The sequence below is a fragment of the Aspergillus piperis genome (assembly GCF_003184755.1).
Source record: "Aspergillus piperis CBS 112811 unplaced genomic scaffold BO85scaffold_41, whole genome shotgun sequence".
NCBI lineage: Eukaryota > Fungi > Ascomycota > Eurotiomycetes > Eurotiales > Aspergillaceae > Aspergillus > Aspergillus piperis.
The window spans coordinates 1-17,889 of NW_020291631.1; the positions used below are offsets into that span (position 1 = coordinate 1).

The 17,889-nt window shown below is 50.2% G+C and overlaps 4 protein-coding genes and 1 non-coding gene across 5 annotated transcripts; 3 read left to right on the forward strand and 2 right to left on the reverse strand.

The window, feature by feature from the left end:
* Nucleotides 1–3,043: 3,043 nt before the first annotated feature.
* Nucleotides 3,044–4,663, forward strand: pkcA (protein kinase c; the record flags this gene model as incomplete). The annotated part of the gene is made up of 4 exons (XM_025661986.1): nucleotides 3,044–3,423; nucleotides 3,477–3,678; nucleotides 3,731–4,095; nucleotides 4,603–4,663. 4 exons carry the CDS (start codon nucleotides 3,044–3,046, stop codon nucleotides 4,661–4,663), a joined length of 1,008 nt encoding a protein of 335 aa, XP_025509655.1.
* A 217-nt stretch (nucleotides 4,664–4,880) lies between these two features.
* BO85DRAFT_524897 (uncharacterized protein) lies at nucleotides 4,881–7,169 on the forward strand. The gene is made up of 2 exons (XM_025665443.1): nucleotides 4,881–6,387; nucleotides 6,437–7,169. The coding sequence occupies exons 1-2, from the start codon at nucleotides 4,938–4,940 to the stop codon at nucleotides 7,036–7,038; spliced, it is 2,052 nt and encodes a 683-aa protein (XP_025509656.1). The 5' UTR covers nucleotides 4,881–4,937; the 3' UTR covers nucleotides 7,039–7,169.
* A 2,146-nt stretch (nucleotides 7,170–9,315) lies between these two features.
* Nucleotides 9,316–9,489, reverse strand: BO85DRAFT_348365 (uncharacterized protein; the record flags this gene model as incomplete). The annotated part of the gene is made up of 1 exon (XM_025655479.1): nucleotides 9,316–9,489. A coding segment is annotated over one exon (174 nt), but the record flags the coding sequence as incomplete, so codon positions are not given.
* Nucleotides 9,490–12,505: 3,016 nt separating this feature from the next.
* On the forward strand, nucleotides 12,506–17,863 carry BO85DRAFT_482350 (uncharacterized protein; the record flags this gene model as incomplete). Its single annotated transcript, XM_025663095.1, has 9 exons — nucleotides 12,506–12,699; nucleotides 12,782–15,287; nucleotides 15,334–15,616; nucleotides 15,663–16,001; nucleotides 16,052–16,217; nucleotides 16,251–16,259; nucleotides 16,771–16,893; nucleotides 17,075–17,381; nucleotides 17,466–17,863. Exons 1-9 carry the CDS (start codon nucleotides 12,526–12,528, stop codon nucleotides 17,861–17,863), a joined length of 4,305 nt encoding a protein of 1,434 aa, XP_025509658.1. The 5' UTR covers nucleotides 12,506–12,525.
* On the reverse strand, nucleotides 16,544–16,614 carry BO85DRAFT_t286. Its single transcript has one exon. It is a non-coding gene; the product is annotated as a tRNA-Gly (tRNA).
* Nucleotides 17,864–17,889: the final 26 nt, after the last annotated feature.

Below are 17,889 nucleotides of genomic sequence, written 5' to 3' on the forward strand. Positions count from 1 at the left end.
CGCGATCGATCGGACTTCCCCCCCCCCCCCCCCCTCCCTGCAACTGTCAACAAGAGCCCCGCGACGTCTACTATTATTGTTGTTGTTGCTGCTGCTGTTGTTGCCGTTGCTTTTCTTCTTTCTGCCTTCTTCTCCGTAACCTCACCACCACAACAAACTTCCTTCCCCCGATCGTCGGCCATTTCCCATCTTCATCCCTCTTCCCCCCCTCCCTCCCCTCCCCTCCCCCTTCCCTTACTCTCTCTCTTTCTCTCTCTCCCCACCCTTCTCCCCCTTGTAACTTATCTAGTTACTTCCTCTGCTTTCTTTCTTCTTCCTCCCTCCCGTCCTTTCCTTCTTCTTCTCCCCCCGTATTCATAAAGGGCCACACCCCACCTTCTCCCAACCCGCAACCCCCCGGTCGCATTGCGTCGATCCCGTTCCATTCCCCTCGATTCTCCCATTGTCCGCGGACCACACCTCACACCATGGACGGGGACGATCTCATCGCCTCGGTCTACCGCAAGATCGAGCGGGAAAAGGCCCTCATCACCGCCGCCTCGAATATGCGACAGTCGACCGATAATCCTCTAGTGCAACAGCGAGTCGATGCGAATATCCGTGATGGCCGGAAGAATATCGCCTACTTGGAGGAGAAGATGCGGGAGCTGCAGCTCCGTCGTATGGAGCACGAGGGTGGTGGTTCCCCCACCGATAAGCGTCTCCCGCCTAATCCTGAGGCTGGTCCCGTCCCTCCTCAGAAGGATTATGCTCCGGGTTATGGGGGTAACGAGGAATACGGTGATGCTTCCGGAGCCTACCCGCACGGTGGTGCTGGTTCTATGCCGTCAGGGGCCCCATATGCAGACCCGCGACCCTTCGCTCCCGTGCCCAAGGCCCGGCCCAATTACACAAAGCTTGGTATGTACTGTTCTGCAGCTGCTGGAGCTCAGGTCGCTGTCTGTTGCATTAGCTCTTCTCGGACTGACGTCGTCGTTGGCTAGACCTGATCAAATATGACACTCAATATCTCGGACCCAAGATCCAGCTCATGCTGTCGCAGCTCGAATTCAAATTGAGTGTGGAGAAGCAGTACAAGGCGGGTATTGAGAAGATGGTTCGCTTATATCAGGATGAGGGTGATCGGAAGAGCCGTGCGGACGCCGAAGGCCGGCGGATTGAGAGTAACCAGAAGATTCAGTTGCTGAAGCAGGCCCTTAAGCGATATGAAGATCTCCATGTCGACATTGAATCGACGGATACTCCCGATGGTATGTAATCCTGCCATTGAGGTTTCCCCTTATATTTTCCGTCGTGCCACATTTTCTAACGTGCTAATATCACTCCCATAGATGAGAGTTTAAGCACTCCCAATTTGCGCAAGCCACTGACTGGTCTGCTAACCCTCCGCATCCACGCCGTGAAGGACGTCGACCATGCCGCCAGCTCGAGGTTCTCCAGAGGTCCCGAGACGTTCATTGTGCTGAAAGTGGAGGATACCATCAAGGCTCGGACAAAAGCGACACGCATCGACAGGTGGCAGGACGAAACGTTCAACATCGACATCGACAAGGCGAACGAGATTGAGCTCACAGTCTACGATAAGTCGGGTGACCGACCTACGCCGATTGGTATGCTTTGGGTGCGCATTTCCGACATCGCTGAAGAGATGCGTCGTAAGAAGATCGAGTCGGAGTTCAATGCATCGGGTTGGGTGTCTGCGGATAAGATGGAGCATGGAGGTGCGCCGGGACGACCGGACACCGCTGGGGGCCCAGGCTCTGCTCACCCATCAGGGCCCGGAGGCCCTGGTGCGGCGCCGAGTCAAGGCTACGGAGATGGAAGCGCCGGAGCGCCTGGCGGGAACCAGGTCATGATCGATTCATGGTTCGCGCTGGAGCCAGTTGGTCGTATCTACCTGTCAATGAGTTTCGGTATGTTTGTTCAAAAGATGCACCCCGATTGTACTGACCCATTTTGTAGCCAAGCAATTGAAGGACCGCCGGCCATTCGATATCGGTCTCAACCGTCAGGGTGCAGTTCGTCAGAAGAAGGAGGAGGTTCACGAGAAACAGGGCCACAAGTTCGTCACACAGCAGTTCTACAACATCATGCGTTGCGCCCTCTGCGGCGACTTCCTCAAGTACGCTGCCGGTATGCAGTGCGCCGACTGCAAATACACTTGCCACAAGAAGTGCTACCCGAAGGTTGTCACCAAGTGTATCAGCAAAGCCAACTACGAGACCGATCCCGACGAAGAAAAGATCAACCACCGCATTCCCCATCGCTTCGAGGGTTTCTCCAACATCTCCGCCAACTGGTGCTGTCACTGTGGTTATCTGCTTCCCTTTGGGCGGAAGAACGCCAAGCGGTGTACAGGTATGCGGTCTTCCAAAATAATATCCCAGGGATTTCCAATGACGTAATATGCTAACTTTGCGCAGAGTGTGGTCTTACTTGTCACTCGCATTGTACACATCTTGTGCCTGATTTCTGTGGTATGTCTATGGAGGCAGCCAACCAAATCCTGGAGACCTTGATCCGCACCAAGAACCATAACAAGACCGCCTCTGTGAGTTCCGGTCTTAGTGGCCGCACCCTGCGGCCCAGCGGCACGCCCCAGGGCCCTCAGGACAGCGCGGCTATGGCCTACCCGCAGAAGCCTGTCGAGAGCCCATACGGAGCACCTCAGCGGCAGCCTTCCGCTGAGGCTGTGAGCGCAGCGACCAACTCGTACATGCCTCCTCAGTCCCCGACAGCCGCTGCAAGGCAGCAGATGCCCCCGAGAACGTCGTCGAGTGCGGCTGTGGCTGCTGCTACTGTCGCGACGGGAATGCCCTCTCCCCAGCAAATGCCAGGTTCGTTTACGTCTTCAGTTCTCGAACATGGCTTAGATACTGACTCGAAATGTACAGTGGAGCAGAGTCGCCCGATGCAGCCGCAGCTGCCTACATATGACCCCAAGGCGTACGAGCCGTACGCCAATGCCCCACAAGGCATGCCGCCTCAAGCGATGCAGCATGCAGCTCCTGCCGCGTATGGCATGCCTGCACAGCAGCCGGCTATGCAGATGGTTCCACAGCAGCCTCCTGAGGCTCCTCAGCAGCCCAAGGTCCGGATTGGATTGGACCACTTCAATTTCCTGGCGGTCCTGGGTAAGGGTAACTTCGGAAAGGTCATGCTGGCAGAGACGAAGAGCACCAAAAGGCTGTACGCCATCAAGGTGTTGAAGAAGGAGTTCATCATCGAGAATGACGAAGTGGAAAGCACGAAGTCCGAGAAGCGAGTCTTCATGATCGCGAACAAGGAGCGTCACCCCTTCTTGCTGAACCTGCACGCCTGTTTCCAGACGGAGACTCGTGTTTACTTCGTCATGGAATACATTAGCGGTGGTGATCTGATGTTGCACATTCAGCGCGGCCAGTTTGGTCTCAAGCGAGCACAGTAAGTTATACACGGGCACGGTGGCCGGAAGTGAAAGTTGCTGATTGTTCTAGGTTCTACGCTGCGGAGGTCCTGCTGGCACTGAAGTATTTCCACGAGAACGGTGTCATTTACCGCGATTTGAAGCTCGATAATATCATGTTGACCCTGGACGGTCACATCAAGGTTGCTGATTACGGTCTTTGCAAGGAGAACATGTGGTATGGTGCAACCACAAGCACGTTCTGTGGTACTCCGGAATTCATGGCGCCCGAGGTGAGTGCAATGCTTGTGATCCGTGTCTAGTCGGTACTAATGCTTGCAAAAGATTCTCCTGGATAAGAGATATGGCCGTGCTGTTGATTGGTGGGCATTCGGTGTCCTTATCTACCAGATGCTTCTTCAGCAGTCTCCATTCCGTGGTGAAGATGAGGACGAAATCTACGATGCTATTCTTGCCGACGAGCCGCTATACCCCATCCACATGCCTCGCGATTCGGTCTCGATTCTCCAGAAGCTCCTCACCCGTGAGCCCGAACTACGTCTTGGCTCCGGACCTACCGACGCCCAAGAAGTCATGTCCCATGCCTTCTTTAGGAACATTAACTGGGATGACATCTACCACAAGCGGGTGCCCCCGCCTTTCTTGCCTCAAATCAGCAGCCCTACGGATACTAGCAACTTCGACCAGGAGTTCACCAGCGTCACTCCTGTCCTGACACCCGTACAATCCGGTAAGACTCTAATAGGTTTTGTGTCTGCTAGTCTCCCCGCTAACATCGTATCCAGTCCTTTCCCAGGCAATGCAGGAAGAGTTCCGTGGCTTCTCGTACACCGCGGACTTTGCGTAATTGCGCCGTCTTCAATGTTGTCCGGACTTCTGTTGTTTGCTCGTTACCTCATGTCAACATTGGCACGATCTGATTCTCGGAATTCTTGATGCCGGCTGCTCGGCATATTTGCGCTGAAAGGATTCCCACATACCCATAAGAGTTTTGAGAGCTGGTGTAAGCGCTATGATGGCATTTGTGAATGTGGAATGAGGGGTTGATTGGGGAGTATTTTTTCTTTATATGTCTTCAGCATCTTAGGCTGTTTTTAATTCCTGTTCTTTTGCGGGCGAGTCCCCGTTCCTGGAATGTAATTCTGCTTCAGCGTTTCTCTCGACTCACTGTTTAATGCTGTATGACTGAATGGAAGACGCGGAACTGACGAGCGAAAGAATGCATCTGGAATAACATATAATGTAGATGCTCTCTAGAGCCGATTCTTCAGATTTCTTTGTCCTCTTAATCACCACAATCAAGATGCGGAGGGAAGGCACTAGATTGATTCTTTGTTTCACCCAGTGACTGCAGTGTTACTTCTCCAAGGTTTGGAGCTTACTCCATTGTTGCCCCCAACCAGCATGTTGTCTCGGCCTCCCAAACAGATCCCCTCCTCTGTTTGTTCTGTCCCTCTTTGTCCAACGTCCAACACTTTATCCACAGCTCAACAAAGCATGATCCAAGGAGCCCCTACTTACAGAATCATTGATGCTACAAGACAAAGACATCATGTCTTCTTCTCAACTTCTCTTCGAACTACTCTCCTCACTTCCGCCTCAAAATGCCTCCGAACCAACACCATTAACCCCCGACACCGACACCAACCCGAACCTTACAGAGCTTGATTCGTCCGATTTCAATAGTCTCTTATCCACTGATTCAGGCTTCTCATTCTATTCGCCATATATATCGCCGCTCTTACCAACTCCGCCTTTGCATCGTGATCGCTTTGTCTCAAGTGTGTCCACCGTCGTACAAGGAGCGACGAAACGACGCAATAGCATCAGCGACAGTTTCCCCTCCTTGTTTCATTCTCCGGTAAATAACACACTGATGACTATTCGTGCGCGATCTGTATCTTCAGGGGGCTCTACGAGGAGAAGCGCACCGGTCCCGGCGGAGCAGGATCCGGAGTACATTCAAGAGAATATCAAGGTCGAAGAGGATGATGAGGAGTTTGTTTCGGATGCGGATGAGGTTGATCCGAGTGAACTGAAGATCGAAGAAGCTAGAAGAGCTAGGAAGAAGAAGAGGGAGGTAGATGCTAAATACATTCCCAAGGAAGAGGAGGAGGAAGATGATGTCTTCAACGCAGATACGAAAGAGATTGATCCTAGTGAGCTCATCGACAGGGTTGCTCAGAGGAATAGGAAGAGGAGACCGGATGTGGATGCTACATACTTGCCTGGGAAAGATGATGATGGGGATAGCAGCCAGGGCGAAGAAGCGACGGTCAGGGCTTCGAAGAGGAGGGTGATGCCACATCCTGCATTAGCATCATCTGTTGATGCTCGTCGTTTGACCCCTGACAAGCCGGTGAAGGCAGAGGTTCCTGTTACGCCGTCTGCTCAAACCGATCCTGTGTATCAGGATGGGGTGACTGGGTTCTCACAGAAGGATCATACAACGACGGATCTAGGTGCGATCCCATATCCGACGCCGGATACTCTTCGAAAGAAAATTATAACTAAAGCTGCAATCAATTCGTCTGCACTCCCTCGTGCTCGCCCTGTCCCGAAGAAGGCTCCAAAAAAAGAACATGAGGAGTACGTTCCAGGTGAATCTGTGTCTCCCGAACCGGAGGACACTCCGGCGAAGTCCATTGAAACCGATAATGCAATCCCAGCCGACTTTACCGAGGATGATAACGAAGAATATCAGGACCGGCCTATTCATCATACTGAGAAGACGGGTATTGTCTTTGACTTTTCGGTGGAAAGAGCCAAGCGCTGGGCCAGCGCGATCAATGTACCAAAGGGTCTTTTTAACGAGGAAGAGAAGGATTTGTTCTTTCGCCTTGCCATGCGCGGATTCGAGCCGGTTGTCCCCAGAAGCTGGCGGTATGACTTTCCGACACTGCCTGAATCTTTGTATCCTAGGAGCTCCGAGGAGACTGATAAGCCAATTATCGACGTCACTCGAAGCTCTAACCTCTATGGTGAGTTTTCACTTACTGCGTTACAAGAGAGATACTAATATATATCCAGCTATTAAAGCTTTGACAAGTCTATTTGCCGTTGGAGGCCGTGTCCGCGACTGCGACATTCTACACCAGCAGCCCGAACCCTTAATCAAACAAGCCATCCAGAAATACGTCTCCTGGGCTCTCTTTGACGTCAACCTACACACCATGAAAGATGCACTACCAGTCCATGTGATCTATGCTCAAAAGAAACACGAAAAAACCATCACGGCCATCCGGAAGATAAACACAAAGCTTCAGAAGCTTACCCGGCAGCACCAGGAAGACCTCGGCGTGGCAAACAACACCTATACAGAAAAACAGATGGCGGAAATACTTGAGAACACCAAATTCCCCCTTCTCACCGGGTTCATTATCTGCGGTCCCATCGTCGCCATCTTGACCCATAGCACTGATCCTCGGGAGATCGGCAACGGCCAAGAAGACGGTCGGTTCATCTCTCAGTTTGACCTGTCGGAACGCGGCCAGGACGTGTGGAATTCCCTGGCTATTGCTATTACAGTGATGCATGTTCGCCGGACTATGTTGATGTTGGCGCATCAAGGGAGGGGAAGTCATCGGCCTGGTCGAAAGCGCAGTCCTTCGGCTTTTGATGTGGATCGTTGAGTTGATCTTTGGGTCTATGAGGAATTTGTTTGTTATGGGCTTGGGATTGCATAGGTAGCGTGATTCAATTTGCTTTGTATTTAGATGGTTCAGATACTTAGTTGTCTTGAGATGTTCACATGAAATAAATGATAATTCGATGCACAATCACTAAAGTCCCTGGGTTTGTATCTACAAGCGTAGGTCGAAGTTGACCCTACTTCTGAAGTAGTATTTCTCTACCCACTGTGAGCCCTGGCTGATTAATAGGAGTTGGAGTTTTACAATGGATGTGATGGTTCCGATGATGATGTAGGGTGGATGATTTAACATAAGTTTATTGCCTGATTGGTATCACTATCATTTTATATCAAAGTTTGGAGATACAGTAGCTGGTGCACATATTATTCCGTGCATATATATATATATATATATATATATCTTGATATCATATGTACCATTGTATGATGATGATGATCTTCATGCCCTGAACCTCTCTCTCTCACAAGCTCCTAAAACCATACACTAGGGAATTAAGAAGGGGCCAACGAGCCAGCCGCAATAAACTATCTCGTATATTCCATGCCGAAATCCTATGGAATAATTTTTCCCCGACGAATCGCCAGGGTAATTCGCAAATTCCTGTTATATAAGCTGCAAGTATAACTCACTCGCTTGGGCGTTCTTGAGGAGGGAGGGAGTCCCAATCGCTCGGCACTGTTGAACGCCTGGGACAAGCTCAGGATCTCTTCTTAGGAACCGCTTGCTTAGTATCAGCGGCCCCATTCGATAATCAATATCATGGCCTAGACCGGTGTGGTGTTGGTCGATAAGACGAAGCTTACTGGTGTGGGAACATGAGCGAACAATGGATCGACGTGCGTGTGCTTCCATAGCCATTGGCATCTGATATCGACTGCAATTCCTCAGTTGGGTGTCATAGTTATGGACATCCCAATCCCACCCCAGTTCTATGCCGCAAACCACAGGCAGACAGCAAGTCAAGTCGACTTTACCACCCGTGATGCCAGAAGGCGTGGGAACATAGTATCTGCCAACCAGGCAGTTACTACACAGAGCCAGTAATACAATATCGGACTATCGTCCAACCTCATTGCTAACGAGCTGTACAGATCTTGTAGTCATCTTGGCTATCTTACCAGATATTATCATCATCACCAAATAACATCTGTCTCCGGATGGACTCCGAGGAAATGTCTGTATATCCACAGTATGTATAGGACTGCGACATCATCCATAATATCTATGACAATGTGATGCTTCGGAGACCATCGAGAAGTAAGTCTGCCAGATGGCCATACCAGCCGGCCCATCTCAGATAGCCCATGCAGTAGCGACCACAAACTCATCTTCAAGATGTAGTAAAGAAGTCAGCGATGATGACATATCAGTCATTCTGCCAGGCAGCGCCTTTTGGGTAGGGCGCTTGGTGAGAATAATGTGAAAAGAGTCGAGGACTTTATACTTGAACACTTGAGCAATATGATTTTGGCCGACTCTGCATACCCTGCTTATTACTCGTTCAATAATAGCTCGGGTGAGAGCCACGCTGAAGAGATGAGTAGTTCTGTAAAGTCACTGCAGACTCAGCTCTGTTGAATATATTATATAGAAGATGACGAGAATAATGTCCTTGATTTGGTGCTCACTAAAGTTGTTGTCGAGCTTATGACGTTCGCTGTGATCAATATCGGAGTGGAGTATCCTGCAATTGAAACCCGCCGCCTTGAGAGTCGCATACACGTAGACTTCTTCGCCTGAATACCAGGTCCACACGAGTGCCTCTTATTTCGGAGAAGGACTTGATCACGCAGTATCCCAATTTTAAATCTCATCTGGGGCGAGCCTTTTAATATGCCAGCCAGTTGATGCGCAGCTTGTTCCAGATTGGTCTCGGGAGGTTTCATCAGCATCCGGTAAAAAAATTCAACCTGGTCTTCACCAATAACGACTTCTGCGTTGTACCTACCCGATTGGGTAGAGTCCTCTCCTTTTCATTAGGTGTACACGGCGGTCGCGTTTGTCACATTCCCGGTCATAGTGATCACCTCCGCAGTGTCGGCAAGGCCGCGATGGCCGTGATGGACCGTTACGGTAGCGACTGCCGGTGCCGGACGGCTTTGCTTTGTTAGCAGCGTCAGGCGGGTTGGCTTTATCGGTGTGGCCTCCATCTAACTACTTGACGGCCGTCTTTGTCATTATCCGATCGCTTAGACCCTGTATAGTCTCTTTCTTGTTGTATATTTGCCACTGCTGTTTCGCACCTGCTTTACCTGCACGCAGGCGGCGTTTGAAGGCTTCGAGCGTCTTGTTCTCCATTGGTTGAACGAGGTAGGCAAGGTTGTTATCAAGGCCTTCCCATAGTTCACTTTTCAGGGTCTCTTCGTCCGCCGTGCCGGCAGCTCGCAAGAGAGACGTCTTCTGGACGTAATCAGCGAGTGAGAGGTCATCAACGTACCTACCCGATTGGGTAGAGTCCTCTCCTTTCTTCCTTTAGTTAGCCTTAGTAAAAGAGAATGAACAACTATCTGCTTTGAATGAATCCTCTTCTTCTGTGTTCGTTGTTTAGATCTAGATCAGTTACTCCAGCACGGAGCAACTTCTTTGTCTCGAATTTTCTCCAGGAAAGCTGGAATAAGGCGTCCTCTATTAGTTGCAGCAGACGGCCATTCGACAAGGCCGTAGTTATGTTGTCATTTAGCGTAGTGTCACTTCCCCGCTGATGACACTTTTGAATTGATATTAGGTGTGGTATCAAAGGACCTGAGACATGAAGTATGTGTCAGGCTGAACACATTATTTCTTCGATATCGAGATCAGGCAAGGATTGATATGGTCTCGGTGAAATCCGCCAGTTCCTGATCAAGGCGCCAGTAACACTCTGCATGAGTAGAGGCACATCTTCCATTGTTGTGCTTGGTGCTTTTTCATGGAAATAATCATATCCTGGCGTGGGAATCATCAGCCACGCAGCCACGTAGCGAGGCGGCTAGATCATAGTGGGTTAGGAACTCTTCGGGCAGGTCTGTAGTTATTGATCGCGTGGCGAAGACAATGCATACCGAAGTTGAACTTCATGCTCACGGGCATGTATCGCTTTGGGCGGCTAGTCCCCTTGTCCATCGTAACAATCCATCGTATGCTTACATTAACAACCTTCTTGATTCTATCCATCGGTGCTCTCGAGCGTGAGCGGATTTGGCACTGTCAAAATGTTTGTTTCACCCAAGGTCGGATGATAAAAGAGGTGACCAGCATTTAATGTTGTGCTTTGCACGTTTTGCTCGATATTGCGGTCAAAAAAGAGGAAGACTCTATAACCCTATATAGCAGTGTCAAGTAACATCAGTTGTCTTGCATCGCTCATGTCTTCCCAACATCGCATCTCACTCACAAGGACAGTCGATGTTATTCCCGCCCAATACATGGCGTTGGAGTACTTGTGGCGACTACAAGTCGCTGCCTGTGGTGTTTCTTTGCGATATCCCAGGCCTTAATTGATTTTGATGTTGTTAAGCACCAGGTGACCAATGTGCCACGGCTTGGGGATATCTAGCAGATTAGCTGTTGGCTGAGCCGGGGATCCCAGTAACTTGTAGCTTTCCTCCGAGTCACAGAGAACCCAGCCCCAGTAGTCTCGTGGTTATCTCTCTCAACCCCGACCTGCGGAGCAGAGACTTGGAGTTTGGTGTTTTCGACGCAAACAACAAATGCGTGGTCTTGGGAAAAAGGTTCTCCGTCGTATGAAGAAAGCCACACTTCTGTGGCGCCGGGTAGCCCTGGCCCAGTCTACCTGGGATCACTTCAGGATGCTACCCAAAATGCCATCTGCTTTTGTTGTTGGTGTTTTGTTTTATCAATTGTTGTGTGCCTAGTGTAATCAAGTTCGTGGACGTGTTCACTCGGTAACACGTCTTCTTCTGGCTCATTCACACGGTGCAGTCCGGGCTCAGGTTCCAAACCCACGTAAAGTTGGAATGGTAGACCGAGCACGCCTATACTCCCCATAACCCGGCTCCTGGCTGGTACTCTCATTGTACTGTCTGTTGATGTGGCTCACAGGGGTTCATAACCAATGAACAGCCACTTAAACTATAGTTTCCTCGCTTAGAAAGCCCTGAGCTGGGGAAAAAGGCTTCGAGTTCTGTTCAATAGAGAAACTCTTTCCAATGGACACTGCGCCAATGATCTATCAAGTCTCATGCCTCGCTAGTTATTCAATCTACCTGATTGTTGGTCCATTTAGCGAACCATGCTATGAGCGCTGTTCCAACGAGCCGCAGTCGCGTGGTGGCTCTTCAATCAAGCGAAGCAAGAAGGGCCAAGCACGACATTTAGAGAATATTAACTGAAAAGAAGAACAAAAGAAGGATGTCATGTCTCAAGCTCTCACTATGCAGAGCGAGGATCCCACACGCGGTACGGAATGGTCCAGAGAACCAATTCTAGAGCATTTGATGTCGGCCTTTTGTAAGGTAAGGTCAGGAAGGTTCTCTGGTTCGGTCAAATAACTGACATACCATAATCAAAATGTACTCAGCCCATGAGCCCATCTACCCTAATGATACTTTGCAGATCAATATCCTTGTCATCGGGTATGGATATCGTTGTATCTTCGACTCCATTAAGATGCTATCACGTTCTTTCGATAAAGGGTTCATCACTGGAGAGTCTTTATATCTCATCTAGTAACAGTGGGCATTTATATAAGCAGAGTGTCTTAAAGCTTTGTAGATAATGTAGTAGAGATCCTGTCAGATTATTTTGGGAAGTTGGAGAGTCAGGGTGGTTGAGGCCTTTATATAGACCGGGTCTCTTGGGGACTTCACTGCAATTGCATTGTCACTGAGTCTAATTTACTTATTATCGTAACTCTGAGTTGCTACATCCCATGACGAGGCATTATTCACAATATTGTGAATCTATACAGCTGGTGATAGTGCTCCAAAATATGATTCATGCAATTCCATGCTGTCTTGTGAGGAATCGTGAATATCATCAACCGGGGTTTCCTCTACATACGTAGATCTGAAGACTTTATACTATATGTAGACTCTGTGTAATTCGCTATTTATCTATAATTTATCTAGTAAGTATATAAGCGCTGGACCTTGATCAATATCGGGGCTTGAGCTAGTACTACCAGTTTAAACCCTTATACTAGTAGCCAAACGGCAAGGCCGACGGAGAGAAATATATAATACTACTACTAGTACTAATCCTAGCAGGCGACATGATTGCCGGGATCGATAATCTCAACAACCAGATATGTTAGATTAGACTCAAGGATACCTATTAGAATAGTTATTTGGTATGAATAGGTACTTAGAATCATGTTGGACTGGTTTAAGAAGGATGATTATGCAGTTGGAATCGATCTGTATAATGATGACTAAGCACTCGACCAGCAGATGGAATCCCCGCGGCGACTTCAATCTTCCTGATTCGATGCTCTCAACGCTTCAGTATACTTAGTGGCACTTCATCATGGATGCGGCCGAGGATAGGGAGGTTAAGCTCCAGCGTGCCTCTGGAGACCTCGTCCAAGAGTTTTCCGAGAAGCTGCCATCTCTCCTTTGGAAGACTCGACCCGACCAGCCAAACACCCGCATTCCACGGAGATGGACCCCCGCCGCAAAAACAGAAAGACTCGTCGGCCTGGTAAGCAAGCTGCCCACGCCCTGCCTAATCTCAATGTCTAGTCTACGAATTTTTCTTGTAGTGACAGCTGACCACTTTGTAGTTGGAGCCGTTTCAGGAGTGGCCGCAGCTGTTGGACCCCCACCTGCAGGCCCTTCTACCCCCTTTAGTTGATGCCTTTCTGGCATATTTGCTGAAGCATCGCGACCAATACGCGTCCAAACCTGCAGGATTGCAAGGCCAGAAAACAGCGTATCCTCTTCCAAGAGCGATCTGCAGACTGCTTTATACCTTTTGCAAAGTCCGTGGGGTCAAAGTCATCAGCAGGTTTTTGAACAATGAACCCAAGTATCTTGATCCGCTGCTCCGCGCTTTCGTTGAATGGGATGCCGTCAAAGATGAACCTGAGCTAGGCCTTGGAGACATTCCCCTGCGACTGGTCTGGGAAGAACGATATGTGATGCTGATTTGGCTATCGCATTTGTTACTTGCTCCCTTCGACCTGGCTTCGATGTCGTCGGATGATATCCCGGTTCCGTATGACAACCTCGGGACTCTGAAACAGATGCCAAACCGCACACCAGTGGTTACAAAGTCTCTACTTTCCGTGGCCTTGAATTATATTAACGTCTCAGGTAAAGAGCGGGAAGCCGCTACAATTGTTTTGGCACGACTGGTGCTTCGGCGTGATATGCAGGCGCTTGGGCTTTTGACTAATCTGACGGACTGGGCGTTTTCGGTTGTTCAGCCTGCAGGTAATCTTGAACCCCCTTCAGTCTACACGTGTATTGGGGTGTTGTCTTTCATCGCTCGCCTGGGTGCGTCGGGCCAGGTGGAGGACTTTGCTCCCCTGGTGTCACCCGTCTTTGGACAGACGCTGCAGATTCTGCAGGGCAACTCAGCTGTCTCAGACGTTATCAAGTCTTCTGCGCTGGCACGGAAGACTATCATCAAAATCTTGCGTACGGTAACAGTTATGGCCTTGTCACTCAGTGAGAGGGGCGACAGTACAATCTCGGACGACCAGGTTTCTACAATTCTAGAGGATGCAATTGATCACTTCCTCGTCGCTCTTGCTGATAAGGATACCCCTGTGCGCTTCGCAGCGAGTAAGGCCCTAAGTATTATTACATTGAAGCTGGATCCCGATATGGCCGCGGAGGTCATCGAGGCTGTTACTGGCTCTCTGGAGGAGAACATTCTGTATGAGAAGCGGGACGGCACCATCGTGACACCGCTGGAGGCTCGGAGGATAGGCATCAACACGTTGAAACGGAATTTGAGCGCAGTGGACGCTCAGAGGTGGCAGGGGCTGATCTTGACGCTCGGCCATCTCTTGTTTCGCCGTGCGCCTCCTACCCATCAACTCAGCGATGTGCTTCAACCACTTATTTCGGGCCTTGACTTCGAACAACGGTCATCAACTGGAAGTTCTGTCGGAACAGGTGTACGCGACGCCTCGTGTTTCGGAATTTGGGCGCTGTCTCGCAAGTATACCACCCAGGAACTGCTTGCCTTGAAACCGCAGACAATCAGCACAGCCACAGCTCAAGGTGAAGAAGAAAGCACATTGCAGATGCTAGCGATCGAACTGGTGTGTGCCGCGTGCGTTGACCCGTCTGGAAATATTCGGAGGGGTGCTTCTGCAGCACTGCAAGAGCTCATCGGGCGACACCCCAACACAATTGCCGAAGGTATACCGCTTGTGCAAGTTGTGGACTACCATGCGGTGGCTCGGCGCTCGCGGGCAATGATCGATGTTGCCAACGCAACCGCTGCTCTCAGCCTCCATTACTGGAGCCCACTTGTCGAATCATTGATGCACTGGCGAGGTATTGGATCGCCTGATGTAGAGTCTCGCAGGCATGCGGCCAAAGCAATTGGAGTTTTGAGTACGCAGCAGTCATACAAAACAATGCAACAAGTGTTCCAGCGGCTGCTGAATAGGCTATCTAGTATTCCACACAGTGACGTGGAGACTAGACATGGCTGTCTTTTGGCCATCGCGGCTACGGTTGACGCATTCAACGCCCACCGTGAGGGGGATCCCATAGATGCATTGGACGCAACGAGTGTCTCGCATTATGTGGCCAAAGCCTGGGAGATATTTGGCTCTCCGCTCGGACCAACCAAAGATGACCTCACCCTTCAGACTTTCCGGCCTGAGCTGACAGCGGAGGCCTCTTCTCAGTTGATCTGTTCTCTTGCTCAATCAGTTACCCTGGCCCGTGAACCACGAATCTCTCAACCCTCAGTGGATTTACTAACCAAGGCCCAAGACACGCTTTTGCTATGCATATCACGGAGCGAGGACACTTCTATCGAGAGCTCATCCAATGCAGTATCCGAACTTCTACCTCTTTTACCACCTGACGAACAAGAGAAGATGATTCAGGGGTGGTTTTCCCACATCCAGACTACTTGGAACCTGCCAACAGGCCGCGGCCAGATCACGGCCCTGGGCACAGTATTCAAACGAATTGACAAGAACAGTCCTCTCAGAAAATCTATCATAGACAGCATAATAGAATGTGCAGAGAAAGAAGAACTGATCGAGAAGAGAGTGGCCGCTGTCAAGAGCTTGGCTACCGGTATTCTGCCGCATATAGGTATGTCTGATTGCCAAAAAGTAGAGCAGTTGCTGATGCTTCGAAGACGTGACCGAAGATATCCTCAATCACCTCGTCCGTTTCCTGAATGATTATACAACCGATAGGCGAGGAGACATCGGTTCTTTGATTCGGCTTGAGGCGATTCAGGCCGCAAAGACGGTCCTAGAAGCAGGACCAAGTCTTCCCAATCAATTGCCTGGGGTGCAAGATATTGTTGGGTGCCTTTGCCGACTTGCAGCGGAAAAGCTTGACAAAGTGCGTGTGCAAGCTTGGATTTGTCTTCAGGGCTACTGGGAAACAGCCAATGGCTTTCCGCCGTTGACAAGGTGCGTCTACCATGTGTTTTCAAGATAAGGATACTGATTACATCAGGAAATACGAACACTTCAGTCATGTATCCTCGACGGAGTATCTGCTGCAGCTGCTCCAGTTGCAGAGTATTGATTGCCTGCGCCAGCCTCTGTTCCAAGGCCTTGCAACTTCGGCCGTTGCTGGTAGCGAAGGACTGATTCGGTCGTCTCGCTCAGCTTTGGTACAGAGCATTCAAGAAGCAGAAGATCCGCAGGCTGCAGTATTGGCCATAATCAAGGACCTGGCTGCTAAATTGGGCGAGAACCTGCAAGACGATCGGTTCGCGATTCCTGTGCTTGAGGTCTTGGCTTTCCTATTGGACAGCTTTGTCTCTTCTGTGTCCGATGACTCGATCCCAAGGTACTTTTCTCCCATTTGCAGCTGCAATGTTTACTAACAGCAAGTAACAGTCTGCGAAAGCTATTTGTTCTCGTCCAAAGAGCGCACTTCAAATCGTCAAACATCGTCCGACTAGAAGCGGCAGTCCGGGCTTATGCACCCCTGTCGAGGATAGAGCAACTACAGACGGAAGTGATCAAGAAAATGACGGCGCTGCTACTGCATCCGTTCCCTAGGGTGAGTCTTGCGATCTTTCTGCGGTGTTTACAGCTAATAAGAGTAGGTACGTAACACTGTGGCCGAGTATATATACATAGAGACGGAGGTTGAAGTAGTCAAGACGGAAGATTGGTCCAAACCGACCAAGCAGTTGAAAGAGCAGGTTGAGAAGTTGAGGAAGACATTGGGTTGTAATTAGCGCATTTCGCAGTGTTAGATATCCCATGATTTGGCGACCTTTTCAATTTTACAGAAAATATCTAGAAACATAAAAGAGACAGGCCCAAAGTGTACGAAAAAGTAGCGGCTTAATAGTAATGCAAAAGGCAAAAAGGAAATTGCTGTGCATCATCCGTGAATCGAACACGGGCCTCATCGATGGCAACGATGAATTCTACCACTAGACCAATGATGCTGGTGTGATGGAAGAAGAGTCCTAATTCTGTCTTATTCAGGAATAGCTCGCTCCACACAGCAGCAATCACCTGACCCGAAGCTCACCCGCTAAAGCGGCACCCATCCACCGGCCCCGTCGCCGACATATCTACAGTTCGAGACCTACTCCAGGTAGGTAATTCCGAGAGCTCTCACCACCAATCCTCCAACTCCTCCACCAACAAGGGTACATCCCACAAAAAAACACAGCAACAATGGCGTCCATAACAGCGCCCACCCCGATACCCCCCAACTGCACGTAAGTCCAAGCCATTCCCCCCCATCTCTTCTCCATCCTCCGAACCCGCATCGCAACAAACCCATATAGCAATAACATAAAACTAACCGCCAGCCCACAGAGTCTACGTACAGTTACCTCCTCCACCATTCCCCTCTCCACAACTACACCACATCTCTAACATTCCAACGAAACAAAATAGGTCCGCAACCTGGAAGAGCGCATCAAAGTCGACCAGCTAAAAGAAGCGCTGGAAGAGATCTTCTCCGAATACGGCACGGTACTTGAAATCGTCGCGAAAACGAACCTGAAGGCGAAAGGACAGGCGTTTGTTGTCTTCGACACCGTGGAGGCGGCGACCCGCGCCATCGACGAAATCAATGGCTTCGAACTCTTCGATAAACCCATGGTGTTGGATTACGCGAAGACGAGAAGTGATATGACGGTGTTGCGTGAGGGCGGGGAGGATGAGTTGGAGGCGCATAAGAGACGGAGGTTGGCTGAGAAGGGTATGCTAGGTTTCCCCCTTCTCCTCGCTTTTCTTATTGTCTCGTTCTGTTGGAAATGGCTAATGATGGTGGTGTCTGGTGTAGAACGCAAACAAGCGCACGAAGCCCTCGAAGCTCAGAAAAAGCTCAAGCGACCCCCCGGCGCACCTACGGAACCTGGCCGTCCTGCGAAGACTGCCAAGGGCGCTGGTCTCAAGCCTACCAGTGGGGCTGCGGCGGCGGTTATTCCGGACGAGTATTTGCCTCCGAACAAGATTCTCTTCTTGCGCGATTTGCCCGATACTGCGGATCAGGACAGTCTGACGGCTGTGTTTGGTCGGTTCGAGGGATTCCAGGAGGTTCGGTTGGTCCCCGGACGCAAGGGTATTGCGTTCGTCGAGTACGAGAACGAGTCTGGGGCTATCAGTGCCAAGGAGGCGACGTCGGGGATGCCTATGGGAGAGGCTGGAAAGCCCATTCGCGTTACTTACCAGAGACAATGATTGGGGTGGTTGTGGCTTGTTTGGCG

Excerpts from the sequence above, each read along its gene's own strand:
- BO85DRAFT_524897 (XM_025665443.1), top strand. The coding sequence starts at position 4,938 with ATGCTACAAGACAAAGACATCATGTCTTCTTCTCAACTTCTCTTCGAA. Across the intron at positions 6,388-6,436 it reads TCGAAGCTCTAACCTCTATG|CTATTAAAGCTTTGACAAGT; the intron begins GTGAGTTTTCAC and ends ATATATATCCAG.